Below are 23285 nucleotides of genomic sequence, written 5' to 3'. Positions count from 1 at the left end.
AGGTGACTGGAACTTGTAAATCTAATTTTCTGATGTTTTCAGCAATGAAGGTGGGAAATATCACACCAGAATGCTGGAACAGTCTGGGTTACAGGGACTCAATTAAGCAGAGATGTGTTTGCTTCTTTATGGGATTATTTCTATTTTGCCAAAACTTTCTTCCAAATTTTCCATACTGAGGACTGATATTTTCACATTTTACTCCACTCTTTTACCTCAGGTACAATAAAACCTTTCAAGTCTGCAGTGAAACACAAGTGTTAACTGGTGCATTTAGTTACCCATATGTAATCTATTTCTGATGAAGACTGAAGTCTCAGCCCTGGGTTCCTAAAGGCCAGAGCATGGATGAAGGAAGCTTTTCCTTTTGGTAGCCTTAGGATAAAAAAGAGGAATCCAATCTCCAGTCATGTCAATCTGACAGTTTTTGACCAGTCTCTTGTAGATTGAATGTGAAGGAGGCAGGAAGCCTGATTTGCAGCTGATACAAAAACAGTCTCACTCCTGTTGTGTTCCATAAGCAGGGAGGTTGGCAGTTCAGTTTCCAACTTTGTCTTAATTTCATGCATTTCACTCTTCTCGTTTTAGAGACTCCCTCCATTTCCTTTCCTCTCCTATTTCCTTTTCTGTGGGTGGCAGTCAGCTGGCCTGCTCAGCTCTCCTCCCCAGCTGGTCCTTCTGTCCTTTCTGTACAGTAAGTATCTTCACTATAATCCAAAAGCCTCTGTGTGATCCCTGTGCTTATTTCTGTTCAGCTGCATGAAGTCTGCTATTTTCTTCTCCAAGTCCAGCTTCACTATGGTGCTTTGTATCATTAAAATCATTAAAAGAAGACTCTTTAGTTTCTTGCTGCCAGTAGCCCCTGAGCTAAGGCTGGCAAACGTCTCAGCAATTTGTATGTGCAGTCAGCACGGGAAAAACGATGCCTGGGAACAAAGACTACAAAACAAGGTGGTAATGTGTGTTTGGAGTAATAGTAGTAGTGGTACTGCATTGCCATACTGTGCTTGGATTTGTTTTTAAGGAGTGCAGCAATACTTCTTAAAGGTATGCTTGATTTTTACTCAGCCCTTTCTCAGCAAACTGACTTCACTGGGAATTCATTTCTCTTCAAGTATCTGCTTTCCAGATGCATTAGTTGTACATGGGGCCATGGGAGGTCCAAAGAGGGGGGCTTAGCACTGAACTGCAGCTGGGTACTGTGTCCTCTAACAGGACTTGTTTTGAGCAGGGAGTCTGGCACATGTTGGAGCAGTCCAGCTGCTCCCTGGCCGAATGAACATGAGCTAAATAGCATATCCTAAAACAAGTCAGTTTGTCGCATCTATGACAAAAAGCCACAGAGCAGTGGAGGGATGGTGATGCTGTGACACAGATATGGGATACTGGGTTACCTTCCTAAAAGCATGGAATAGGAGCTCTGTTTGTGTTAGTCCCATATTAAACATGTCAGTGCTGACAGCTCTAGGAACTGGCCTGAGAAAACTAGGTACCACCTAAGTCGGTCATTTGGGATCTCACTCAGACTTTGCAAAGCTCTTACCAGCTAGTACTTTCCACCCTCAGCCTTTTCATTGTCTGAGGGGAAAACAAATGCACTTAGAACAGTGAAGGGAATCCCTGTTGTAAGAAGAAGCTAAGCATCAGTTTCTGGTGTCATGGAAATTCAGCAGGTAGTTCCAGATTTAATAAGGTGAATCTCATGGACTTTATGGATACAGAAATCACGTTTGGAATTTGGTTTCTTTCCCTTATCCTCCCACCTATCCTTTGAAAATCTCTTACAGCTTCCTCTCTAGACAACTCTTTCCTCAGCCTGACTGACAGACCTTTCTTCAAGCTCTTTTCTCATCTTCCTAGCCCCAGGCTTTCCTCTAGTTTGCTGCTCAGTTTTGCCTGTCCCCTGATACCCCTGTTGCTGGCAAATTGAACCTCTTCTCAAATTTTGAAAATCTACCATTGAAGAGGTTTCTTTTCCCAGTATATATATATATATATATATATAAAAAAATAGCTGAAACGCCAGTGTTAATGTTAATATCCTTCCAGAACCCAGTACAGTCCAAGGATAGGACATGTCTCAGCATGCCACTGCCCATGTGAAACAAATGTTTACTTTCCAAAAGCCACATGCTCTGTATGTCCTGCAGGAATCAAGCAGCATATGAAAACCTGATTCCTGTAGTCATCAGAGCAATAGGGAATTAATATCTCTTCTGAATGCACTAACATGAAATGCTGCAAGTGCAAAGGATCCATCAAGATTACACAGAAAAATCAGAGCTGTGATTCTCTTTGATTGCCTAGTTGCTCTGAAAAGCTAATTTCAAGTGGTAACACTTGATTTATTTTTTTCCTAGTAATTTTAAATAAAATTTAGTTTTGATTTTGAAGGTATAGACCCTTAGCTCTGCATCCCCAGAGTTGCAGATAGATCAGTGGATAGAAGAATCAGAAATGTTTAAGATAATGATTACAGTATCTCATTAAAAATAGGTAAAACAGCCCTAAGAAGCATACCAAGAACAAACAGCAGTATTGACTGGTTTGCATAATCACTCAGGCAAAAGTTGTGTGAGCAGTTTGAGTCAAGAGGCAGCACAGGCAGGCTTGGGAGCTGATGCACTGAGCAAGTTGTGCTCTGTGCTATGATACTGAGATGTGAACAGTTACCCATAATGTCTGAGCTCCAATATTCCCATTCTTTAAATATCAGCATTTGCATATTCTGCATCTCTAGGAATGATGGGTTTTTCTGTACACCTGGGAGTCTGTGGTTATGTGCTTTGCAATGCCATTCAGACAGTACTAAGGGACTTACCAGCACAGAATGGGTTGTATACAAGTTTAACCTTCTTGAATCTAGTAGGCAATAAACATACCATAAATTCATACGTAAATTACACACACTGCAAAGAGGAAATGCTTCCCTGGTTTTGTGACTTCAGATACTGATGTGATCCTAATGATAATAGTGATTGACTGCACAATCTACCCAAGACCTCATAGTGAGGGAAAGCTGACTCTAAATGTGTAACTTTAGGACTCCTGCCTTCTTTGAGACATACAAAGGTAACTGAGAAATTATCATCTTGCTTGCAGCTGACTGGGACCATCCTTTTCATTGCTCTTCTGATTCTCTTTCTGCTGCTGGCTCTGGCTCTTCTGTGGTGGTTTTGGCCCCTTTGCTGCACAGTGGTAAGTATAGTTTTTTCATTCTATTGACTTGGTTTCATCTATTCTCTGCCAAAGCACAGAGTTAAAGTGTTGGAGTGGGTGGTTAACCTTACTTAAGAAAAATGCTGCCATATTAATAAAGCCCTTATGCAACAATTTGCTTAAAGTGCTTGTTGAAGTTACTCTAGTCTGGGTTTTTGACTGTTTCAATGTGCCTATTGACTGTTTCAATCACTGCCTATGTGATTTTTACATTGAATGAGAATTTTAAATAAGCTCATGGATGTGACTCAAGTTTCTGTAGGTATCAAGACCTCCTTTAGACCAGCTTTGAAACCTGCTGTATAAACGTGTAATGGAATTGATTTACTGATGTGTGCATAAGCTGTTACAGTCCTCTTTAAAGACAAGTTAGGGGTTTTTTTGCATTTTGTTGGTTGGGATTTCTTTAATTTATTCAGAGGAGCTGCAGATTCTGAGCAAATATCTTTGCATTAACTTGGTAGTTATATGGTATTTTTCAGGCAGAACTACCAGGGTTGCTTACTCTAGAGCACTCCCTGGCTAATCAAACAGTTCAATGCAAAGGATTTAGCATCTCATCTGGGTTATTTTATGCCTGCTGAAAAGCAGTGGGGCTGATGAGAGGATTGAATGTGGGGGAATGAAGCAGGGTGACTCATTTGTGATCTGGGCAAGAAATCAGAGAAGACATAGTATTGAGATGGATGAACCCTACCATTGTCTCAGATTTCTCCATTGTTTGTTTATTCCAGGTGATCAAGGAGCCACCTCCACCACCGCCTCCAGAGCCTGTAAGTGTGTTATTTTTGAGCTGTGGCACTGTCTGCAGCCACTGTAGTGTGCTGTGCTGCCCAGGAATGTCAGCCCTGTAGGTGTCTTAATGACACCTTGAAGGCTGTGAGAGGAAGCCCTCTGGGTCAGGACAGTTATTTCTGCCTTCTGGCCTCTTTATGTACTGCTTCCATCCAGGGTAAAAACAGTTGCATAACTCAAATCCACAGACCAACAGTTCCTAAGGTATTTTGTTCTTTCTGCTCTGCATCAAACAGGTGTGTAAGCAAATTTTTGCTTCTCGAGCTGTGCTGACAGCTGTCCCTCCTCCAGTGAAGCTGCCATTGTTCTCAGCAGGAGTTTAGCCCAGATTGGCAGTAAGGAACAGTCTGGCAGCTGGAAAAAAGGACAGCAAAGGCCACATTCTTGTGGCTTTGCTGCAGGAGAGGAGACAAAAGCCTGCCGTGGCTGTGGCACTTCTGCAGAGTGACCTTTGGAAGGACATTTAGCCTTTCTCCATTTAGGTTTTGAGCTGTTGGAGACAGGGTTGTATTTAGCTCTTTTGGGGACAGTAGCTCACTGACCCTGACCTCATCATTTCACCATACTAATTTCTTGAAAATAGTAGTAGTAAATAAGAGCACCTCCAGAGACAACTTATGCCTGCCTTAATTTCTCTCCTAGGCAGACAGTTAGATGATGAAAAATACTTGCCTAACCCACAAGAGAAGCTTATAGTTTACTGCTAACTTGCTGTAACTTGGTGTGAATGTAAGGAGGCAACCACAGCTGTTGTTTTGAGGTTGCTAGGGGCCACTGTTAGTGTGTATGTGATCCTGTTACTTGTCCTGAACAGCAGTGCTGTGACAATTTAACTTCAGAATGCACACCAGAATTCATGCTGGGGTTAGTGTGATTAGCACTATCACAAAGCCTGCAGTTGCAGCCATGCTGCATTTGAAGGATGTTTCAGAGAGCATCACACCCCTGCAGAAGTTGCAGATGCTTTGCAATTTTAAATGCAATCAAAGAGAATAAACTGATCTAAGCCTCCAGGAATAACACAGAACGCAGATGTTATCCATTCCCTTTTCTTGGCCTTGTCTCCATCCAGTATGGATTGTCCTAATCGTGCATTGTAATAATTGCAACTGTGTAATGGATTTCATTATATTTAGTTCTTGGCTCCCTAGGTATGGTGACCTGCCCTTTAGCTGATACAGTGTGATATTGCTACTGTTAAACTGAATATAGGTGTGTAAATGTTGTTCCAAAGCATGACCATTAGATTTTTATGTGGTAGCTGTTAATGTTGTTTAGCTGTATGTTCAGTCTAGGGGACGTTTGGTATAAATCCTTTATCAACTGGAAAAGTATCAGCTGTTACTATTGACTCTGTCCTGTTGGAGTCAGGCTTGCCAGCAGTAAGAGCTGTTAGACAGGAACACTTGAAATCTGCGTTACATTGCATGGAAGAGACAGAGGATCTCATATAATACTCAGGTTCACAGTGAAATCAAATATGAATGAATTTTAAATGCTGCTGTAGTTCACTGGGTACTGGTTTAGATGTGGCATGAAATGGGATGAAATTTGTGTACTTGTACTCTCAAAAAAAGCTAACTGAAACAGCACCAAACCCAACACCAAACCACAACACCTTCATTGTATGTTGATTTCCCCAATTTAGGATAAAAACAAAATAACAGGAACAAAATAAAAAGGTAAACCAAAGTCAAACCACAACCATAAAAAACCCAAACCCAAACTCCCCTTGCTGCATAATGCAAATTTCAACTCTAGTCTTGCCTGGCCATACTAAAGAATTTATTGGAGGAACTGACCCATTGAACCGTAGCTGAGACACCACATGTCACTGAATAACTTATGGAAATACCTTTCTCAAAGGCATAACCTAAGAGGTAAATACAAACAAACAAAAATTAAAGTCTGGTTTTAAAAAGCTATTATTGTCTTTTGGGCTCTTAATTCCTTTTACTTTCTAACAGAAACATGTAGGGCAATTTTGAGAAAATGCCATCTAGTCATGTAACAGTAATTCATGTCTCTCTATAGTATTAGGATTTCAATTGTTTTTTTTGTTTTTTTAATTAAAAAGTAAGTTAAAAAGTAATGTTTCTAGAAACATACCTGTGCTAATGAGGAGTAGCAGAGAACCCTGTGCATGGCCAGTCCAAGAGTGGCATGCACATCTGCATATCAGCATGAGGTACAGTCATCTGAGGAATGAAGAAAATACTGTAGGAGGCTTGTTGTGCCCTTTGCTCAGCTGTGTGTGTACTTGGAGAGTGTCAGGCTGTGACTTTCAGGTGCCTCAACTTAGTGTAATAACACAGAGTCTGAGAAATCCCAGTTACTTCTCTTGGCTCAAGATGTAAAGATGTCTTGCTAAACCAGAACTATTTGCCAGCTTTTAGTTAAGCAAGAACAGAAGAATGAACCTAAAGTTAATTCCTGATTCAGGCACTCGCATGTTCCAGAAAAATAATCTTCAGTCTTTATAATTGCTCTGGTTCTGATCTCCCTGACAATTGTTAGATGCTTCTGTCTGAACTGTATTCCAAATTGTACAGCCTGAGCCAGACTGCACAAAGCATCAAATAATGTAGAATAACTGGTTAGAGCTGCCCTGACAAAAAGGTCTGATGCACATGTTAGAAAACTCAACAGTGGTTGCTTTTCTTTCCTCTGTTGATGACATTAAGTTCTAACAGTGCAATTAATGAATTATTTCTTTGGGCTAACTCATCACTACATTTTCTGCATAGCACAGTGGCAAGCCAGTATAGTGTACAATTCATCTGCACTTTGCCTTTCCTTACAGATCAGTACGGATTTTGGAGCTCAATGCATATTTGACTGAACAAAAGCAGCCTGGAGAGAGGAACAGGCAATCCTCTCTGGCTTCCCCAGTTAAAATTGCAGCTGCAGAGACAAGAGACTTTTTTGATTTTTGTCAGCAAATAAGCATAACATGCAAAGCCAGGTATCCAAGGATTGGACCATAGGATGTTCAGCTGTTTCCCACAGTTTATGCTTTTTATGTGAGAACAGCAGTAATATCTCCCTGTCTTTCCCACAGGACTCAGATGATGAAGATGGATTGCCAAAGAAGAAGTGGCCAACTGTGGATGCATCTTACTATGGAGGTCGAGGTGTTGGTGGGATTAAGAGGATGGAGGTATTTGGCTTATTGTTAGTGTTATAAACCCCAGCACATTTAATTAAAATTGTACCACTATGTTTTTATGTGATTTTTGAAGAGGACTGGAGACTGGGATTTAATCAGGGCTTGTCCACCTAATTTGCACCTGCTGTCCAAGTAACAGGCATCAAACTGCTATTTGCATGAATAATTAAATCAATCTATCATTATGAGCCAGAGAAAATTTGCAGGTTAAGAAATGAGATAAGCACCAAAAGAAGTTTTAACTTAGTGAATCAAACCCTTTGGTGCAGTTGCATCCAGTTCTCTTGTCAGAGGAAATTCAGGGAATGCTACACTGGCTTTATATTTGAGGGTGCTGTCTATGCAGTGCCTGGTTTCTATGTAAGAGAAGGCTTCTCAGAAAGTTTCTGCAAGACTGCAGATGAAGTATTGCATCTTAATATTCTTAACCATTTTCCTTGGAAGAATTTTAATCTTGATGCTGAGAATGTATACTGACAGTGATACCATGGATCATATATTGCTCTTGAATGCAGAGTCACTTTTCTGCTTGAGCTAAGTCCAACAACAAAATCAGATATTAGGATATTAGATACTGGGAAAAATTTCTTCAGTGAAAGGGTGGTTAGGAGTTGCAAAGGCTGTCCAGGGAAGTGATGGAATCACCATCCCTGGAAGTGTTGAAAAGGTATGTGGATGTGGCACTTGAGATGCAGTTTAGTGGTGCTGTGGGTTAACTCAATCGTCTTAGAGGTCCTACCAACCTTAATGATTCTCATCTGCCCCAGATGCTGTGAATTCCCACATCTTAGATGTGGGATGTGCAGATGACTGGAATGTGCAAAGGCTAGTAGTTCCAGCAGTTTTTGAGTGAGACTATTTTATTCTTAAATGTGTTTTTCTGATTATGGTGGGAGTTTGGTGCTTTCATAAATTTGACTTTATTCCTGGTAGCACTTGGTCATCTGATAGGAACTAGAATCAATATCTGGGAAACCACCTGCTGGTGGGGACTGTTGAAGTGTCTTCTTACAGTGTGCTCTCCTGACATCAGGTGCGATGGGGAGACAAGGGGTCAACAGAGGAAGGAGCAAAATTGGAAAAACCCAAAAATGCTATTATCAAGTTGCCAGAACAGGAGTATGAGCCATGGGAACCCAAGCCGAAGAAGCCCCATGTGAGAAAACCACCTTCCCAGCGAAAATGGTACACTCCAATCAAGGTAATGTGTCTGACCTTCCCTTTTACCAAGCCTCTCATGTCATGTAAGATACTTCCCATGTAAGATCTTCATGTAAGATCCCACTTCCTTAGCACAGCCTTTCTTTCAGCAGAGCCTATTTGGAAAAGTGGCCATTAATCCTCACCTTTGCCTGGTTTTGGAACACGTGTTTCACTTGGCACTGTGTTGCCATACTTTTTTGAGAAGAGTAGAGGGTATGAACAGAGATCTTCCTTTCCTCAGCTCACACTGTCTTTTTGGGTACTCTTGCTTGGGTTGCAACAGCAGATCTCTTGAACCTTAGGGAGGGCAGATGCTGTTTTGTGCCATCTCAAGGCAGTCTAGAAGAGGATCAGATAAAGTGCAGAGTCCTTGCTTTGACTGCGTTGTGGCTAAGGGCTTGGGTTGGGATCCAGCTCTGTTTCTCCCTAGTTCAGCCACAAGACAGTAGTGTTTGATTTTTGGGCAAGTCATGCAGTCTCTATATTTTCATCCCCAATTCTCCCCTGTCATTATAATATCTGGTGTTTCAATGTCTTTTAATGTATGTATCCTCACACAACCCTAAAGGAAGGGAAGAACTGTTATCTCTGCTTACAGAGAAGGAAGGTGGAGGGCTGGCATAGTCAAGACTGCAGCATACCATGCTCATCCCAGGAATCTATGGCCATGTCCCAAAACAGTGCTTTGTGGAATGAGTTCCCCCCCCCTCCTTACTCATAGATCAATTAAACAGTGCTTGAATTTGTCTGGAAAGCATCTGTGAATTTTTATAGCCTGCCTAGGTAGGTATTCTTGTAGTTGTTTATCCATACTTCAGTTCTCTTCCCATCTGTACTGTACTTTTGTTCTGCCTTTTGTAACAAGTGACACCTGTCTAATTATGCCTCTTAAGGGATTTGTTCACATTAAACTACTCTCATCCTCACTGCACATTGGGTATTTGGCTCACTGCATGTTGCGCATTTGTTACCCCACTGGGGTTCTTCTGGTTGTCCAGATAAACAGTGACAGAGAGCAAGGGTACAGGACCAGTGTGTGTGCAGACAGCTTAATACAGAAAACCTATACCAATCCACCTGTAGTTTAATCTCATGCTATTTTCACCACACTTCTTGCTCATATATTCTTTTTTTTTTAATTGCAGGGTAAACTTGATGCACTGTGGGCTTTGGTTCGACGAGGCTATGACCAAGTCTCCCTTATGAGACCACAGCCAGGGGATAAGGTAAGGTGTCTCAAATGCACTAGTATTTGAAAGCTAAAAGCTAAAAATTTTTAATGTTTCTTGGATTTAATAACGGATTTCAATGATTGAGAAATCATGAGTGGTACAGATGATGAAAACACAAATTATGGCAAGGTTAATTGAGAACAAGTTGGTGTTGAATTCTGTGCAGACGCATTTCTCAGTCATCTCCTATACATAGGCAGGGAGTATCTCCTGCCTTGGTGAAGTCTATTGGCCAAAAGTAGGTCAGGAGTAGATTCCTCCTGGGAGGAAGCAGGGAGTTTGTGCTTTTCAGAGCCACAAAGATGTCTGTGTACTGTCCCTGGGTCACTGGCAATAGCTTAGTTCAGAGCTTTCAGTTTCCCCGTGTGAGCCTGGCACTGTTATGATTGTCTCTATTTTGTTATTCTGAGGGGACAACTCCCTAAGAATTGAGTGCTGCTGCTTTGAGCTGTTTCACCATCAAGGTTTTGCTTTCTGCAATGCTTCTTTGTAACATGAGTACTAAGCAGACACAACAGCATCTTTCTCTCCCCTGTGGGCAGAGTCCATACATTTAATCACCTTGGCTCTCAGGTATTACAGAGTTACAGCAATAGGGTCCATAAAGTGCTTTTTTGGGGATAGAACTGGTGCAGACACCCAGGCTTGTTTGCCTGGGTAGCTTTCACACCTAATGACAGACTTTCAAAGTAGCTCTAATTTGCATCGGCTAGGGCAGTAAGTTGCATGCCTCTTGCTTTTGGTAAAATATTGTTATGCCATTTGTCTAGTCATTAACCAAACATACTGCATCAGTATTTAAAGTTTAATCTCTTCCATTTTTCTTTTGGCACATAAGGAAACTAAGAGAACAAACCCAGCTTTTTATACTACTTTGTAAAATGGTCTTAAATGTTTTACTAAGCTGCATTTTTAAGGCAGCTGTGCATGAGACACCTTATTTACTTTTTAAGCACGATCTAGAGCTTCTGAATAGGCTCTTTAGGTCCAGCTGTATTTTGATAGCACTAACATTGTATAATATGAATCTATCCTCTGCCTTTCACTCTCTTGGCTGGGTCATTTCTATTGGTGCAGAGCACAACAGAGCTTCTGTTAGCCAGCATGGTCAAGAAACAGACAGGGGGCTGGCTGAGAACAGGGATCCTCAGTTCCTCGCCTTCCAGCTCTGCTGTGGGGAGAAAAAGGGGCTGAAAAGAGGCAATGTAAAACAGCAAGCTGAAGGATTATTGTATTGGGGATAACATAAGAAAAATCAAATGTACATCTGGGAAATAGGGTGGAAAGAATCCTATTGAGCCAGATCCAGTGGAATCATAGAATCGTCTGTGTTCCCTGGCCTGTGAAATTAACTGAGGCTGAAGAGTATTGAAAGTGAAACAAGAAAATAACTAGACAACTTTCTGCTGTTTAAAAAAAAGACGACATCACAGGCCTATATTTCATGGAGAAAACTAGCACATAGAGGAGCAAGTTTATTATTTATTTTTCGGGTAACTTCTCTAGTAGCACTCCCTCAGTAGCTAATTGACTCCTTGTAAGTTAGGTTTTTGTTGGGGGATGTGTATAAATACACCTGTATGTGCATGTAAGTAAATGTGAGGATAGACACGTGTGCACACTCATCTTTGTGGCTGAAGAACTGGGAGATCAGGTCAGTGCTGGGAGTGACCAGCAGCACGGAGAGCTTGGAGCTCTGGCAGCCCCAGGAGCAAGGCCACAGCTCTGCTCGCCTCAGCCCAGACAGGACAAGGTCACTCCTTGTCCAGCTGTGCTGGCAGCGGTCAGAGGATTTAGCTTGGGCTTGGGGAGACATGAATGTTCAGCCTGACATGCCTTGGTGCATGGTGTTCTTCCAGACTGTGCCATCCAGAGGCCAGGGACTGTGTGGTGATCTTGGAGTGAGAGGTTGCTTTGGTTTGTGTGGTTTTGAAGGATTGGGGTGGAGGAACAGGGGTTTTTTTTTGTGAGGTCTAAGTGTGACTTTTTTGTTTTATTTTAAAGTCATTTCATAACTGTCTTGATTGTCCAGGAAAACTTAGAGCTTAGAAAGCAAAAGGAACACAATTTAGCTCTGTTTTGGGAGTGACATTTGGATTCATAACTTGGAAAATTCCTAAATTTGAAGTTCCCAGAATCAAATTATTTCCTTTATACTTCCAGGGATTACAAGAGATATAGGTTGTTTCCCACTGGAACAAGATTCACTGAAGTTACATTTCTGAATTTCTGTTTCAAGTTTACCTCCATTCTAAAAAAAGTTTTCATTTTCCATTTTTACTGCTTCGGTTGGGCATATATTCCTTGTTGCAGCCATTGGATGAAATGATAGCAAGCCACTTTTTTCTGCATAATGAAAATACTCATTAGGGAGAAGAGAACATCCACAGGACATGGAGAAAAATATTTTTTACAAGGATTTAGGTACAGGGGGAAGATGAAAATGGATTTTTTTAATATATAGATATATATATTTTTCACATTAAAATGATCTTTAGAAACTCTTTTGAAAAGTGTAACTTTTTCATCATTTGAAAATTAATACAGTGATTTGGGAGTTTTTCTCTCCCTCAGAAACCTGAAGAATACTTGTAGAAAAACCTTCTGATAGTTTTGTTGGTTTTGGTATATTCACCAATATATCTGGCTTTGTCACAGAGAAGCAAAAGCCTGTTACACTTTTTGACAGCTGTTCAGCATCTTCCCCCACAATGCAGGCCTCTTCTTTGGATCTGCAAACCATACAGCAAAGGCAGCATTGCTATCCCAGATTTCTAAATCATGACTTCTTACCCATTCCCATCATGAAGTGAAGTTAAAAAAAGTCACTGTTTGTATATTTTTGACTCTTCTTGTGGGGAGGCCCATTCCAGAGTGTTTGTGAGAACCTTGCAGTAGAAATATGGGCTGAAGCCTGTGTGCAGCAATACAGGGCTGACAGCTGCAAGGGGTTTCTGTTGTCCTTTCCTCTGCATGAGCAGGTCTGCTGTCCATCAATCTATTTGTCTTCCTTCATCATGGTCCTGTTGCCATTCCGCATCCTGCTCTTTTCCTTACCTGTGTCCTTTTGTGGTTTCTTCCTCATTTTCTCTCTTAATTCTTGTTTGCATGCCCCTCCCCTTGATGAGACAGACTGGTTCCCTGCAGTCCTGTCTTTGGGCGCAATGGGTTGGTCCCCAGCCTCCTTACCCTGTTCCTCTCATGCTGCAGGACCTGAGCTGCTGGTGGCATCATGCTCTGGCCTATAGCCTTGTTGCAGAGCTGGCTGAAGCTCTCAGAGTTCCCCTGCCCTGGCTCATGTCTTCCATGAACTTATCAAGAAAAGGATCTCAGGATGGATGATTCATCAGTATTAGGCAGGACTGTATTAATAGGACTGTATTAATCCTTGTGAAAATCACAGGAGCTTTTTGGAACTGCCTATTTAAAGAAAACCAGCCAAGCACAAGCTCTGGTGCTCCTTCTCCTTGTGTGCCCACAGTGTTTTGCTTGGCTCTTACAGGCAGCTCCTCCTCTCGGTTTCCATTAGAGGTCGTATCATAGCACCACCACTGAAATTTATGAGTTTGGCAAATACCTCAGTACAGGGTCACAGGATCTTGCTCACTTGACTTCCTCAGGTCACCTCTAGCAGGAATTTCTGTGTTGCACCAGGATGGGGCAACAAGGGATAAACACACTTAGCTCTACCCCATCATTAGCAGCTAGGCTGTTATTTGTGGCATGGAGTTTTGCTGAGCTCTCCGACAGCATCAGCAGAGGAGTGAAGCGATGAAAAAGGCCTAGTGGCTCTGTGGTGGATTGCTGGGCTTTCTGCCTTGCTGGAATATACAAAGGTGAAGCCTTCACAGGCATTTGTGCTACTGCTGCAGTGATGGAGCCCTTAGAGCTAGGCTGTTCTTCTCTTCTTCCTCAGAAATTATGTCTTAGAGGACCAGCAGTCACTCTTTTGGCCCAAGAAATGGATTGACAGTTCTGAGGTGGGGACACTGCTCATCCGGCCTCAGGGAGTATGTCAGAGTATCTATATGGCCTGATGGGGCTGTGTGTTGCTCAAGATGTTCAGATTTCCTTGAAGACTTTCCCATCACTGTGTTGGTGTCCTTCTGAGCTTGGTTCTGAGCTTGCAGCAGCTGATGTAAAAGTGGGAGTTTGGGAAATAATAGTGTCTGGCTATCTTGAAATATTTCATACAAACAAACCACAGTAGCTGGTGGGGCAGGTTGTCAGTGGTCTCTGCAAAAGGTAAGTTTCAAGCTCCTCCCCTTGGCCTCATAGTTCAAAAGTGGGCTGTTACCAGTGGCAGCAGGTCAACACTGAAAGCCCCGGTATGTGCAGAGAGAAAGGGGAGGTGCTTTGGTCTGTTAGTTGCTGCTTTCTGCAATTCTGTTCCATTTTGCTTCTCAGCACATACTGATTGATTCAGGAAATTCTTAGAGGCTCAGTTTACCAAAAGCCTTGACTAAAAGCCCAACATTTTTCCCCTCAGGCAGAATCGATCATTTATTTGAAAGACTTAAAACGTGATCTCTCCTTATTGTCACTGAAAATTTTGTAGCTGCAGCAGAGAGGGAGAGTGTAGACTGGATTTTGCTGTCACCATCCCCTTGTATACCTACGGGACTTTACTTAGAGAAAAGCAATGCCTTAGTAGTACTACCCTGCAGTTTGTACATGTAAAGCCCTTTCCTGGGGAAGGGGACTGGAAGCAGGCTGTTGTACAAAAATATGAGAGCCTTTTTGCCTTTTTCTTTTTCATAAAACTGAGATTAATATGCTGCTGTGCAGCCAAAAATGTCACAAACTATGAGCTGATGGTCATTTTAGAAGACAGAACTTCTGGATCCTTTCAAGTTCCCACCCTTGAGTTACAGTGTGACTTTGAACAAGGCATAGCAGCTGGAATTTTAAACGGCAGCCTTTGAAATGAGGAGTATGTGGGTTCCTTATTCTGTGCATCCCTTTCAGGGTGATCACTCTTAGTCTGATGGGTTTGTTAAAGCTCGGGAGGTCTGATTACCCTCAAATTTTGAGTGATTCCTTGTAATGCTGACCATGACATCTATGTGCCTTAGTTTTCCTAACAACAAAATAATCCTGAGAACACAGTATTTATCTTCCTTACAGCTGTGAGGTTTAGTGCTCTGCCAGGCACTTGGGACTCCTTAGATGAATCATGGGACACCAAGCTTACGGATTATTAATGACTAGTAATTACTCTCTAGCTGCTACTTACAGGTGGTCAGCAGCTTGAATGCAGCCCACAGTGATGGCAGCACCCGCCTGTCACGCCACGGTGGCTGCCCACGTACTGGTGCTATTTGGAGCTCATTCTAATTACTTCTCTTCAAGACCAAGTAATGGCTTTTAATAGGCTTGCCTGCCGTTTGCTTGGAGATGTGTTGTAATCACCTATGTAACAACGGGCAGAGCTACAGGGGGTGCTGGAAAAGCAGCACTGAGCTCCCTCAGACTGTAGTCATCAGCGGCTGCTGCCTGGTCCTGGGGCTTTTCTCCCTTTGCTTAACCTTTCTGGAGCCAATCACCTTCACAAGCTCCTGAAAAGTGAAAGAGGTGAGGACATTGCCTGCCACAGCAGGTGATCTCCTTTCTTGCAATGCTAATGGCCAGACACTCTGAGCTGAGCAAACCTTTGAAAAATGAGAGGAGTTGTACTTGGGATTTTTTCTACTGCTGGGGGACAGGCCACTGACTGCTGAGGTGACACCAGGGTGTGTATTAATGGAGTTGCTAGGAGAGAGGTGGCAATGGGGTGCTCATGGAAAAGATGCAGAGCTGTTATCTGATAGCATGGTCAAGCTGCATAGGGGAAGCATGGCAGGGATTCATTTGCACAGCGTTAGGTCGCTAGCATACCTGAAATGGGACAGAGAGAGTTCCATGTTAGGACTTTGGTCCTTGAGTTGCTTTTCTAGTGTGTTCATTCTTAGACAGAATAAGGTGGTTGTGTCCCAAGGCAATATGCTATTCAATTTAACATAGGAGCTTTTGGGGGAGGAGAGGTTTTCTGTGCTTTATCAACAGGCCAGCACTGATAATGAACTGTGTGAGTCCCGTCCCGGGAGAAGAAAATCCTTGTGAGATAAGCACAGGGGAAGCTGAGAACTGTGGATTTACCATCTACTTGCTCTAGGTAGCAGTAGAGCCATTTTAAGGGCCAGTTACCCAGAGAAGCATTGGGGATAATTGTATCTGTTTCCAGACTCTACACAAAGAGGCAGCCTGTCTGTGTGCTGGGCCAGGAACTTATATTTTTGGCTGAGGCAACGAAAAATAATAACCATTTCCACCAAAAATCTGAGTCTCCATCATTATTCTGTACCCTAGTCAGGTGAATAACATTGTGCTATTCCCCTGTGCACACAATAATCCCAGCTTGCTCCTGAGAGACCATCAAATAATTCACCCAGGAAAGCATGATGACACTTAATTGCAGTTTGAGCAAGACCAGTTATGGTCCTTTGTGGCATAGTTTGCTGCTCCCAGCAAGCCACCAATACCTCAAGGCTGAGGCTGTTGCACCCAGCAGATGTTTGTTGCTTTTGTTGCTATGCTCCAAAGCCCTCCCCATTCTAGGAGATGGACAAATGCAATGTCCTCTTCCCTGAAAACACGAAAGTAAAGAGGAAAATCTTTTGCAAACCAACCACTGTTGTTTTTTTTCCTTGAACCTCATTCTAGTCTGGTCAGCATTCAAGTGTGGAAATGTGTGGTGCTGTGGTTAAAACAAGGGATGTGAGTCATGAGTCCTGAACTTGTAAATACCATTTTTTTTTCCCCCTGCATAACCTTGAGTAGATGACATGACCTGACAGTGGCTCTCCTTGCTTCCTCCACTCTGGGACCCTCATCCATAAAAGCTGTCAGAAGGCAGCAAATCACATGTTGTGAGTGCAGGTTTAGGTTAAGATATTTTTCTGAGGTTTGGGTGGGATTTGGTCTGGCATGATGGCACTTTGAGATTGGTACTGAATATAAAGTGTACCTGATAGACCTTAACTTTGATTATGCCCCGTGTTACTCTGTTCTGCTTCCTTTGTCACTTCAGCTTTTTTAGGGCTCAGAATCAACAGGCTTTGTTATGGACCTGCACTGTGCATTACTTCAGCCACAGCCTCAACAGGGTCCAAGACATGTGATGTTTTGTGCGTTCCTGCAAGATATCTTGTGACTCTGGCCATTCTTTCAGGAGGTGTCTGTAGCCCATTGCTGCACTTCCTTGCTGAGGCAGGGCTGGAAGCAGCGTGCAGTTCCCTGCTGAATTGGAGTGTGATGCGTATTGTTTGAATAGCCCTGTCTTCAATACTGGCTGGGTTCTCCATGTCTCTTTCCTTGTGCGCCTAAGCTGAAAAAGTGGCATGAGAGAGCTGGACAGTGGGGATGTGTTCAGCACAAAGTTTATTTTGCTGAAGGGCACTGGTCCTAGTTTAAAAGTGTGATTTCCCTGGCTGAGCTACTCCTCCCTCAGATTCCTCATTATTGTCTACTTTCTCCAGTGGTAAATTGGAAGTAACCCCCTTCTCTTCCGTGTATTCCTGCACTGGTCTTCAACCTAACTGAGCAGAGTGCTCCCAGAAGACCCATCCCTTGTTTTAAGTGGCACTGTGCACAGCTAGGACTGTGAACTGGGGTATAGTGTCAGCAGATGTGTGTCTGGGGAAACTATCAGTACTTGATTGTATTCATCTCAGTATTCTGATAAAAGAAACTACAGTAGCCTGGGATACTGCTGCTATTAATCTTATTGCAAAAAACAGTTCCTGCTTTAATTGCCCAGTAGAATTGAACACCATTTTCCCTGTTACTATCTTTATTTTGATTAAAAGTTGTTCCTCTAGATGGTCTGTAAATGTTTTTTTCATGTTAGTAGAATTAGCTGAAGTTGAAAATATACCCTTGAAAGTCTCAATGTTTTCCATTTTTGTTTTGAAACACCTTTTCTGTCTGAAATTCAAAGATGGTTTGAAATTAACAACACATGTTTCAAGCCTGAATTAAATTTATTTTGACATACTTGTTTTACCTGAAAAATGAAGACTTTTGGTTGCTGTTGACTTCTCCTTTGGCCAGCAAGTGAACCGAAAGATGGCTTTTATTGCTGCTGTTATGTGCAGTGCATGCCATGGGTCTGTTTGTGAGTTTGCCCTGGCAACCTACCTCCCTTGGTCCCTGGGGGATCCCTGGATGGGATTATCACACATTTAGTGTCAAAAGAAGTGCTCCTATGCTCTCTCATCCCTTCCCCACCCCATAAATCCTATTTTCTCCGCTATTTGGCCCCCATAGCCAGGATATCTGAGGGCATACTGGACTTCTGAAGGTTTTCTTCTCCCAGCTTATTTACAAAACAAGGCTGGTCCCACTTTGCCTCTATGAGGGGCTCAGGCATCTTGCCTAAGCTTTTCTGGCAGCAATGTCAGCCATGCCTCAGCCAAGACAATAGGTTTTATCCTGAGTGTGTCATCAGCCCAAGACATTGTTTAGCTGTGTGTCACTGTCACCATGTGCTCAGCTCCCGTCCATGTGCAGGATCTCCTTGTTTGAGACTTGGGAGTCAGAGTTCATGAGGCAGGCATTAACTTCCTGTGCTGTCTCCATGGTGCTGTACTAGCAAGCCAGGGTTTGTGGGTGGTTTAGTTTGGTTGCTAAAAAGAGAAAAGCATAGATTTACTTACAAGAGGGCTTTTGTGGACTTTGTGAAGGATTCACATGTGCCTCAGCTGCTTCTGTCTCTGCCCCTTCCTGTGTCAGGACGTGCATCCTGTTTAAAGTTGGGTTACCTCCCACATCTTAAAGCTCAGCCTAATTCCTTTTGCAATGAGCAGCATGTTGAGTGAGCCCAGTAGGTTACACCTCTTGGTAGCACCGCCTTGCTCATGCTGTGCTGTAAACAGAGTTTTCTGCTAGTGCTAGGTTCATCCTTGGGCATTTGCATTAATCATTTTGTAATTTTCTATTGGAGTTTATGTGATGTACCTAAGGGCATTACAGGGTCCTCACTGTTACAGTGAGTGATTCACAACCCACAGTGCAGTGATTTCTTTCCCCTCCAATAACTCCATCATAGAAGGGAGGGAGCAAAAGTGATAGGAGTTTGCTTATAAAGAGGCCAGATAATACACTGGGAAAAGAATGGGCTGAACTTATTTTCCTTTTTAAAAGCAACAGAAAAGGAAATAATTACATTCTCATAGTTGGACACTGCCACTTTACTGGACCTTACTTTTAAAACCCTCCTCTCTTCAGTCAACCCCATTTTCTCTTATCTCTTCATAGTTTTGGGTTACCGTCATTATAAGCATCAGTGCTGAGCTGCCAAATAGATTCCCAGAAAATTGTTTTGTACAAGAGAGGACTTATTAAACTGGAAGATTTGTATGAGAGTCAGGTTATTATGCAAATAAATATTTTAACCTGATGATATTTAATGTTTTGATTTGAGTCCTAATAACTTAAAATGGCTCAATATAAAAATTAATTACAATTTCATAAAATAATTGTTAATGATTAATTAAATAACCATCATATAAATAATTTTTATACTTGTACTTTAATCATTAAATAATATAATTAGAAAATAATTATGAATTACATATTTATTGACCTGAAAGTATGATCCGTCACCAAACTGGTGATATGGGAATCTCTGACACTTCCAATACTTTATTTTTCAACATAAAAATGACATCTGAGTCACAGATGTAAGAACAGGAGTTGGTAAAAGTAACTTGTATGTGCCTGGAAACCAGGCAGCCTTGGGTTTTACATGACAGACTGTTTCAGCAGCTCACTAATTTCTAGCCTGTATGCTGCAGGGTAATCAGTGCAATTCCCAGGAAATCCGTGAAGGTTTTAATGAGCCGTGACATGTTGAGCGCACAGTCAGCGTGAAGCAGTGCAGTGTGAGGAAGCTCTTGGCAAAGGCTGATGCACATAGATCCTGGCTCCTGAGGAGCCAGCTGCTAATCCTGACACTCGCCCAGGGAACTCAGCTATTGGGAGCTCTGTACCACCTTGCTTCATCTCTTTCACTATACAAGTGTTGTATCCATAAGCTACCTCTGATAAATAAATTTGCTAAATGGGTTTCCCATACTGGCTGGTTTGGGATACTCTGTGTAGGTGTTTCTGCTAGAACGCTCTTGTTCTTTGTTAGAGGACAGGGTAATCCCTAATTTTGCCAAGATTCAATTTTTCTAGAAGTCACTTATCTTAAAGGTGTACATCCCATTGTTTTCTGGGTGTGTGGATCAAAGCCTTCACTTAGCTAAAGTGATTATAACTTTTTGTATGTGCCCCCACTTGCAGTTTTGTAAGTAGCATAAAAGCCTGAATCTGTTCTTTTGAGATTCACATTTTTATGCTGAACTATTGATCGATATTTAGGAAGTGAAACTACATGCTGGTGACCCAGGTGACTTATCCCAGTGACATACATAAACAAAATTGGGGAGAGTGCCCAAGGAAATTATGTTCATTTTGGATTTCAGCATCCTAAATAACACTTTTATGTAAAAATAATAAATAATAATTTAATACTTCCTTACTAGGAGGAACTTTGTTTTTAATTTGGTGGTCTAGAGTTTTGAATGGCCATGCTTAGATTTTAAAGGACTTATTTTATTTTAATCCATTTTAAAATGCAAGTATCATATTCTTACAAGGTCAAAGACAAGAAAATTCAGTAAACTAACTCTTTTTCAGTCAGATACCCACCTCTGCAAATCCAAATTGCAGCACTGGGACTCTGTAAGCCAAACAAAGAGCGAATGGAAAATCAAGCGAAATTTATTACAGGAAGGATGTCTTTTATTAGGTCAACTAATGTAGCTAAAAATAAGAAACTGGCATACTTATGTGTACACAAATACTGACATGCACAGACACAAAACTGGATTTGATTTTTGTTAAACACCAATGCATATATTAAAATGAAGAGAGAAAAGGGACAGCTACTGGCAGATGGCCTGGATTTTTAAAATTCTTTCTGCTGATGTGCTCCTAGTATCATGGGTGAAGAGACTTCCCCATGGCACTCTTTGAATTACCTGGATTCTTTAACAGTCATTTCTGTCAGTTGAAAACTTGCTGAGTAGTAGCTAAAGATTTTGGGGAAATGAGTGCTGGGGCCTGATGTACTGAGCACTGTGATGAAGATAGCCCAGCAACATGATGCAGTGGCTTTCAGGAGGTTCCTCCCTTCCTGCCCCCCTTAAACCACACACAAAAACACATCCTAGGTGGTCGAGGAGACTTTGCCTACAAGTACAAAGTGGCTGAATTGCACATGTGATTGTTACACTGGGATAAAAGCTGGAGTCGGGACAAGGGCAGATCCCACTGCTTCAGTATTTGTACTTTTTGAAAAGCCAATTTGGCAAGCAGCATAACAAGAGACTAACAAGTGGATGGACATATGGGGAGGCAAAATAATTGTGCATTAGGAAGATGGTGCAGATGTGAGCTGAAGTAAGGGCGTAACTCCATATGGCACACTGCTGACCTTCGGTTGGTGCCTGAATGACAGTACGCGGTGTGGGTCGCAGCATCTGAGCACGGCTGCTTGGGGAGCGGGGCCCAGACCAGGCAGAACTGGATTCACACAGATCATCTGCCTCCTAGAAAACAATAAAGCAGCTCCCGACAGCTGTTGTGCCTGAGATCATCCTGGTATTGCTGCACCTTGCGCCTCTGACACCTTCCCTGAGACACTTAGTGTGTTCCATGCTTCTGGAAAAATATATATTATTCCCACTACTAAAGTGGTGGTGGTGGCTTCCTAGTCCTTTTTAATCCTCTGTGCAGGAAGACCAGAGATAAGTGTGCAGGATACCTCATTTCTGTCCGTGTTGCCAGGGTTTAAAAGCCTTTTTATGCCTTTGGAGAGGAAATGACTTAATTCTTTCAAGCAGAGAATATTAAAAATCCTGTGGTTAGAATGTTTATTTGAGAAATTTCTTGGATTTTTTTATAAACTAACCCCAGAGGGATATGCATGTTAGGCAGAGTAACAGTGGCACTCTTATTAGGAAACTGATGTGTGGAGGGCTTAATTCTTCAACCTAGAAATCCTTTGACAAAACACACTTGATAAGTCCAAACTATCACTTATGATTTATTGTCATTTGTTTTTCCCTTTCCCTTTTCAGCTGTTAATCCTGACACTGGCTTAGAGTTCGGCCTCATTTTATCAATGGCTGCTTGAAGTGCTCAGGAGGATTTGCTCCAGTATTCACCAGAAGTCTTTGATATATGAGATTGTAGGCTAACACTGATAATCTTTTGTGAGGAAGTGTCACAATACATACATCGATCATCCAAGCCTCTGCCTGTCAGACTCTCTACACTCAACCGTATTTTTCATGACACAATGCAGCGCATGGCCTTTAAATTACCCATCTGTCTGACAAATCAGTGAGTGTGGCAGAAACTGGCAGCAGTTTGACGTCGCCTATCACTTTAACTGAAGTGAAAGTAATACAAACAGATTTATGGGATCCCCTTTGATTATAGACTATGAATATATTTGGAATTGATGTTTGTGAGAGAGACACAACAGAGAGGCGGGAAAGGCTTGTAGGCAAAAACACCAGTGTTGGGCTTGCAGCTTTGCATTTACCGTGAGGGAGATTGTTCTGTCCTAAATTTTTCCCTCCCCATATGGTTTGTATTATCTGAGCACCTCTGACCTTTTTTTCCTTTTTTTTTCTTTCATCCTGAGTGATTATTTAGCTACTCTAAATCCATAATTTTATAAATATCAAAGCTGAGTTTTCTTAAATTAAGTTGATGTGCAGCTGTTAAATATATCTGTAACATTCATTGCATGTCAGCAAATACTGCCAAACGTCCAAGTGTGCTTTGAATACAGTGGAGCACAGCAGAAGACAAGTACCTGGCAAGGATGGCTGCTTACTGTGATGCAGATGAGGACTTGAGTTCTGTGATGGAGTAGAGCAAAGCATTGACTTGGTTTTTTTGATCCAATGGTTTATCTTTTTTGCAGAAGCAACCAAGACCTCGGCTTTTGCCTCTTGCCCACATGCAAAGGCTCTGGCCCCAGTATAGCATTGCCACGAACCCAGTTCACAATCAAAGTCTGCCATAGCAAGCCTGGATTTTTAGGAAGAGAGTTTTATCCTACTCATTGACGCAGTTGTTTAAGTGTAGAGGTGATGCTGAAAACTGAGACAGAGAACTACTGAGTATCTTGTGTAGGCAACAGCATGCCCAACAACTCATGCCTGCAGCTGAGCTCTGGAAGCCCAGAGCCATTCAGTCCAAGTAAGTGGTAGGGTGGTACCCTTTGGGTGTTAGCACATTTGTAGAATCATTTTCTGAGCTCTGGAGCTTACACAAGCTTCTTTCGAAATGCTGCTTGCCTTTCTTCAGAGAAGGTGTAGACTTAAGTGATGCCCCTTTTTTTAAAGAAATAGTTTTCATGAACAAAGGTGCAGGCATTGGAAGTCACTCAACAAAACAGTTGTGGTTCTGCTGTGATGGCTTTTGCTTGGTTTCCCGAGGAAATTGTGATTTGTGAGTTTGCCACAGAAACTCAACCCATTCTCTAAACACCTTCAGAGTTTTCTTATGCCAGGCAGCGTTGAGCCAAGAGCAATCTGTGATTGGTGTGGGTTTTTGTATTC

The 23285-nt window shown here is 42.1% G+C and overlaps 1 protein-coding gene across 1 annotated transcript in view; it reads left to right on the top strand.

Moving 5' to 3' along the window:
- The window catches only part of ANTXRL (anthrax toxin receptor-like), a 57004-nt gene that overhangs the window by 28506 nt on the left and 5213 nt on the right, over nt 1-23285 (top strand). The window contains exons 13-17 of the mRNA XM_008643889.2: nt 3103-3198; nt 3954-3992; nt 7076-7174; nt 8217-8384; nt 9532-9612. Of these exons, the coding sequence (XP_008642111.2) occupies nt 3103-3198; nt 3954-3992; nt 7076-7174; nt 8217-8384; nt 9532-9612 (483 nt within the window). The remainder of the gene's footprint in view (nt 1-3102; nt 3199-3953; nt 3993-7075; nt 7175-8216; nt 8385-9531; nt 9613-23285) is intronic.

Source organism: Corvus brachyrhynchos, unplaced genomic scaffold (genome assembly GCF_000691975.1).
Source record: "Corvus brachyrhynchos isolate BGI_N302 unplaced genomic scaffold, ASM69197v1 scaffold61, whole genome shotgun sequence".
Taxonomy (NCBI): domain Eukaryota; kingdom Metazoa; phylum Chordata; class Aves; order Passeriformes; family Corvidae; genus Corvus; species Corvus brachyrhynchos.
This window is presented reverse-complemented; position numbering and strand designations above follow the sequence as displayed.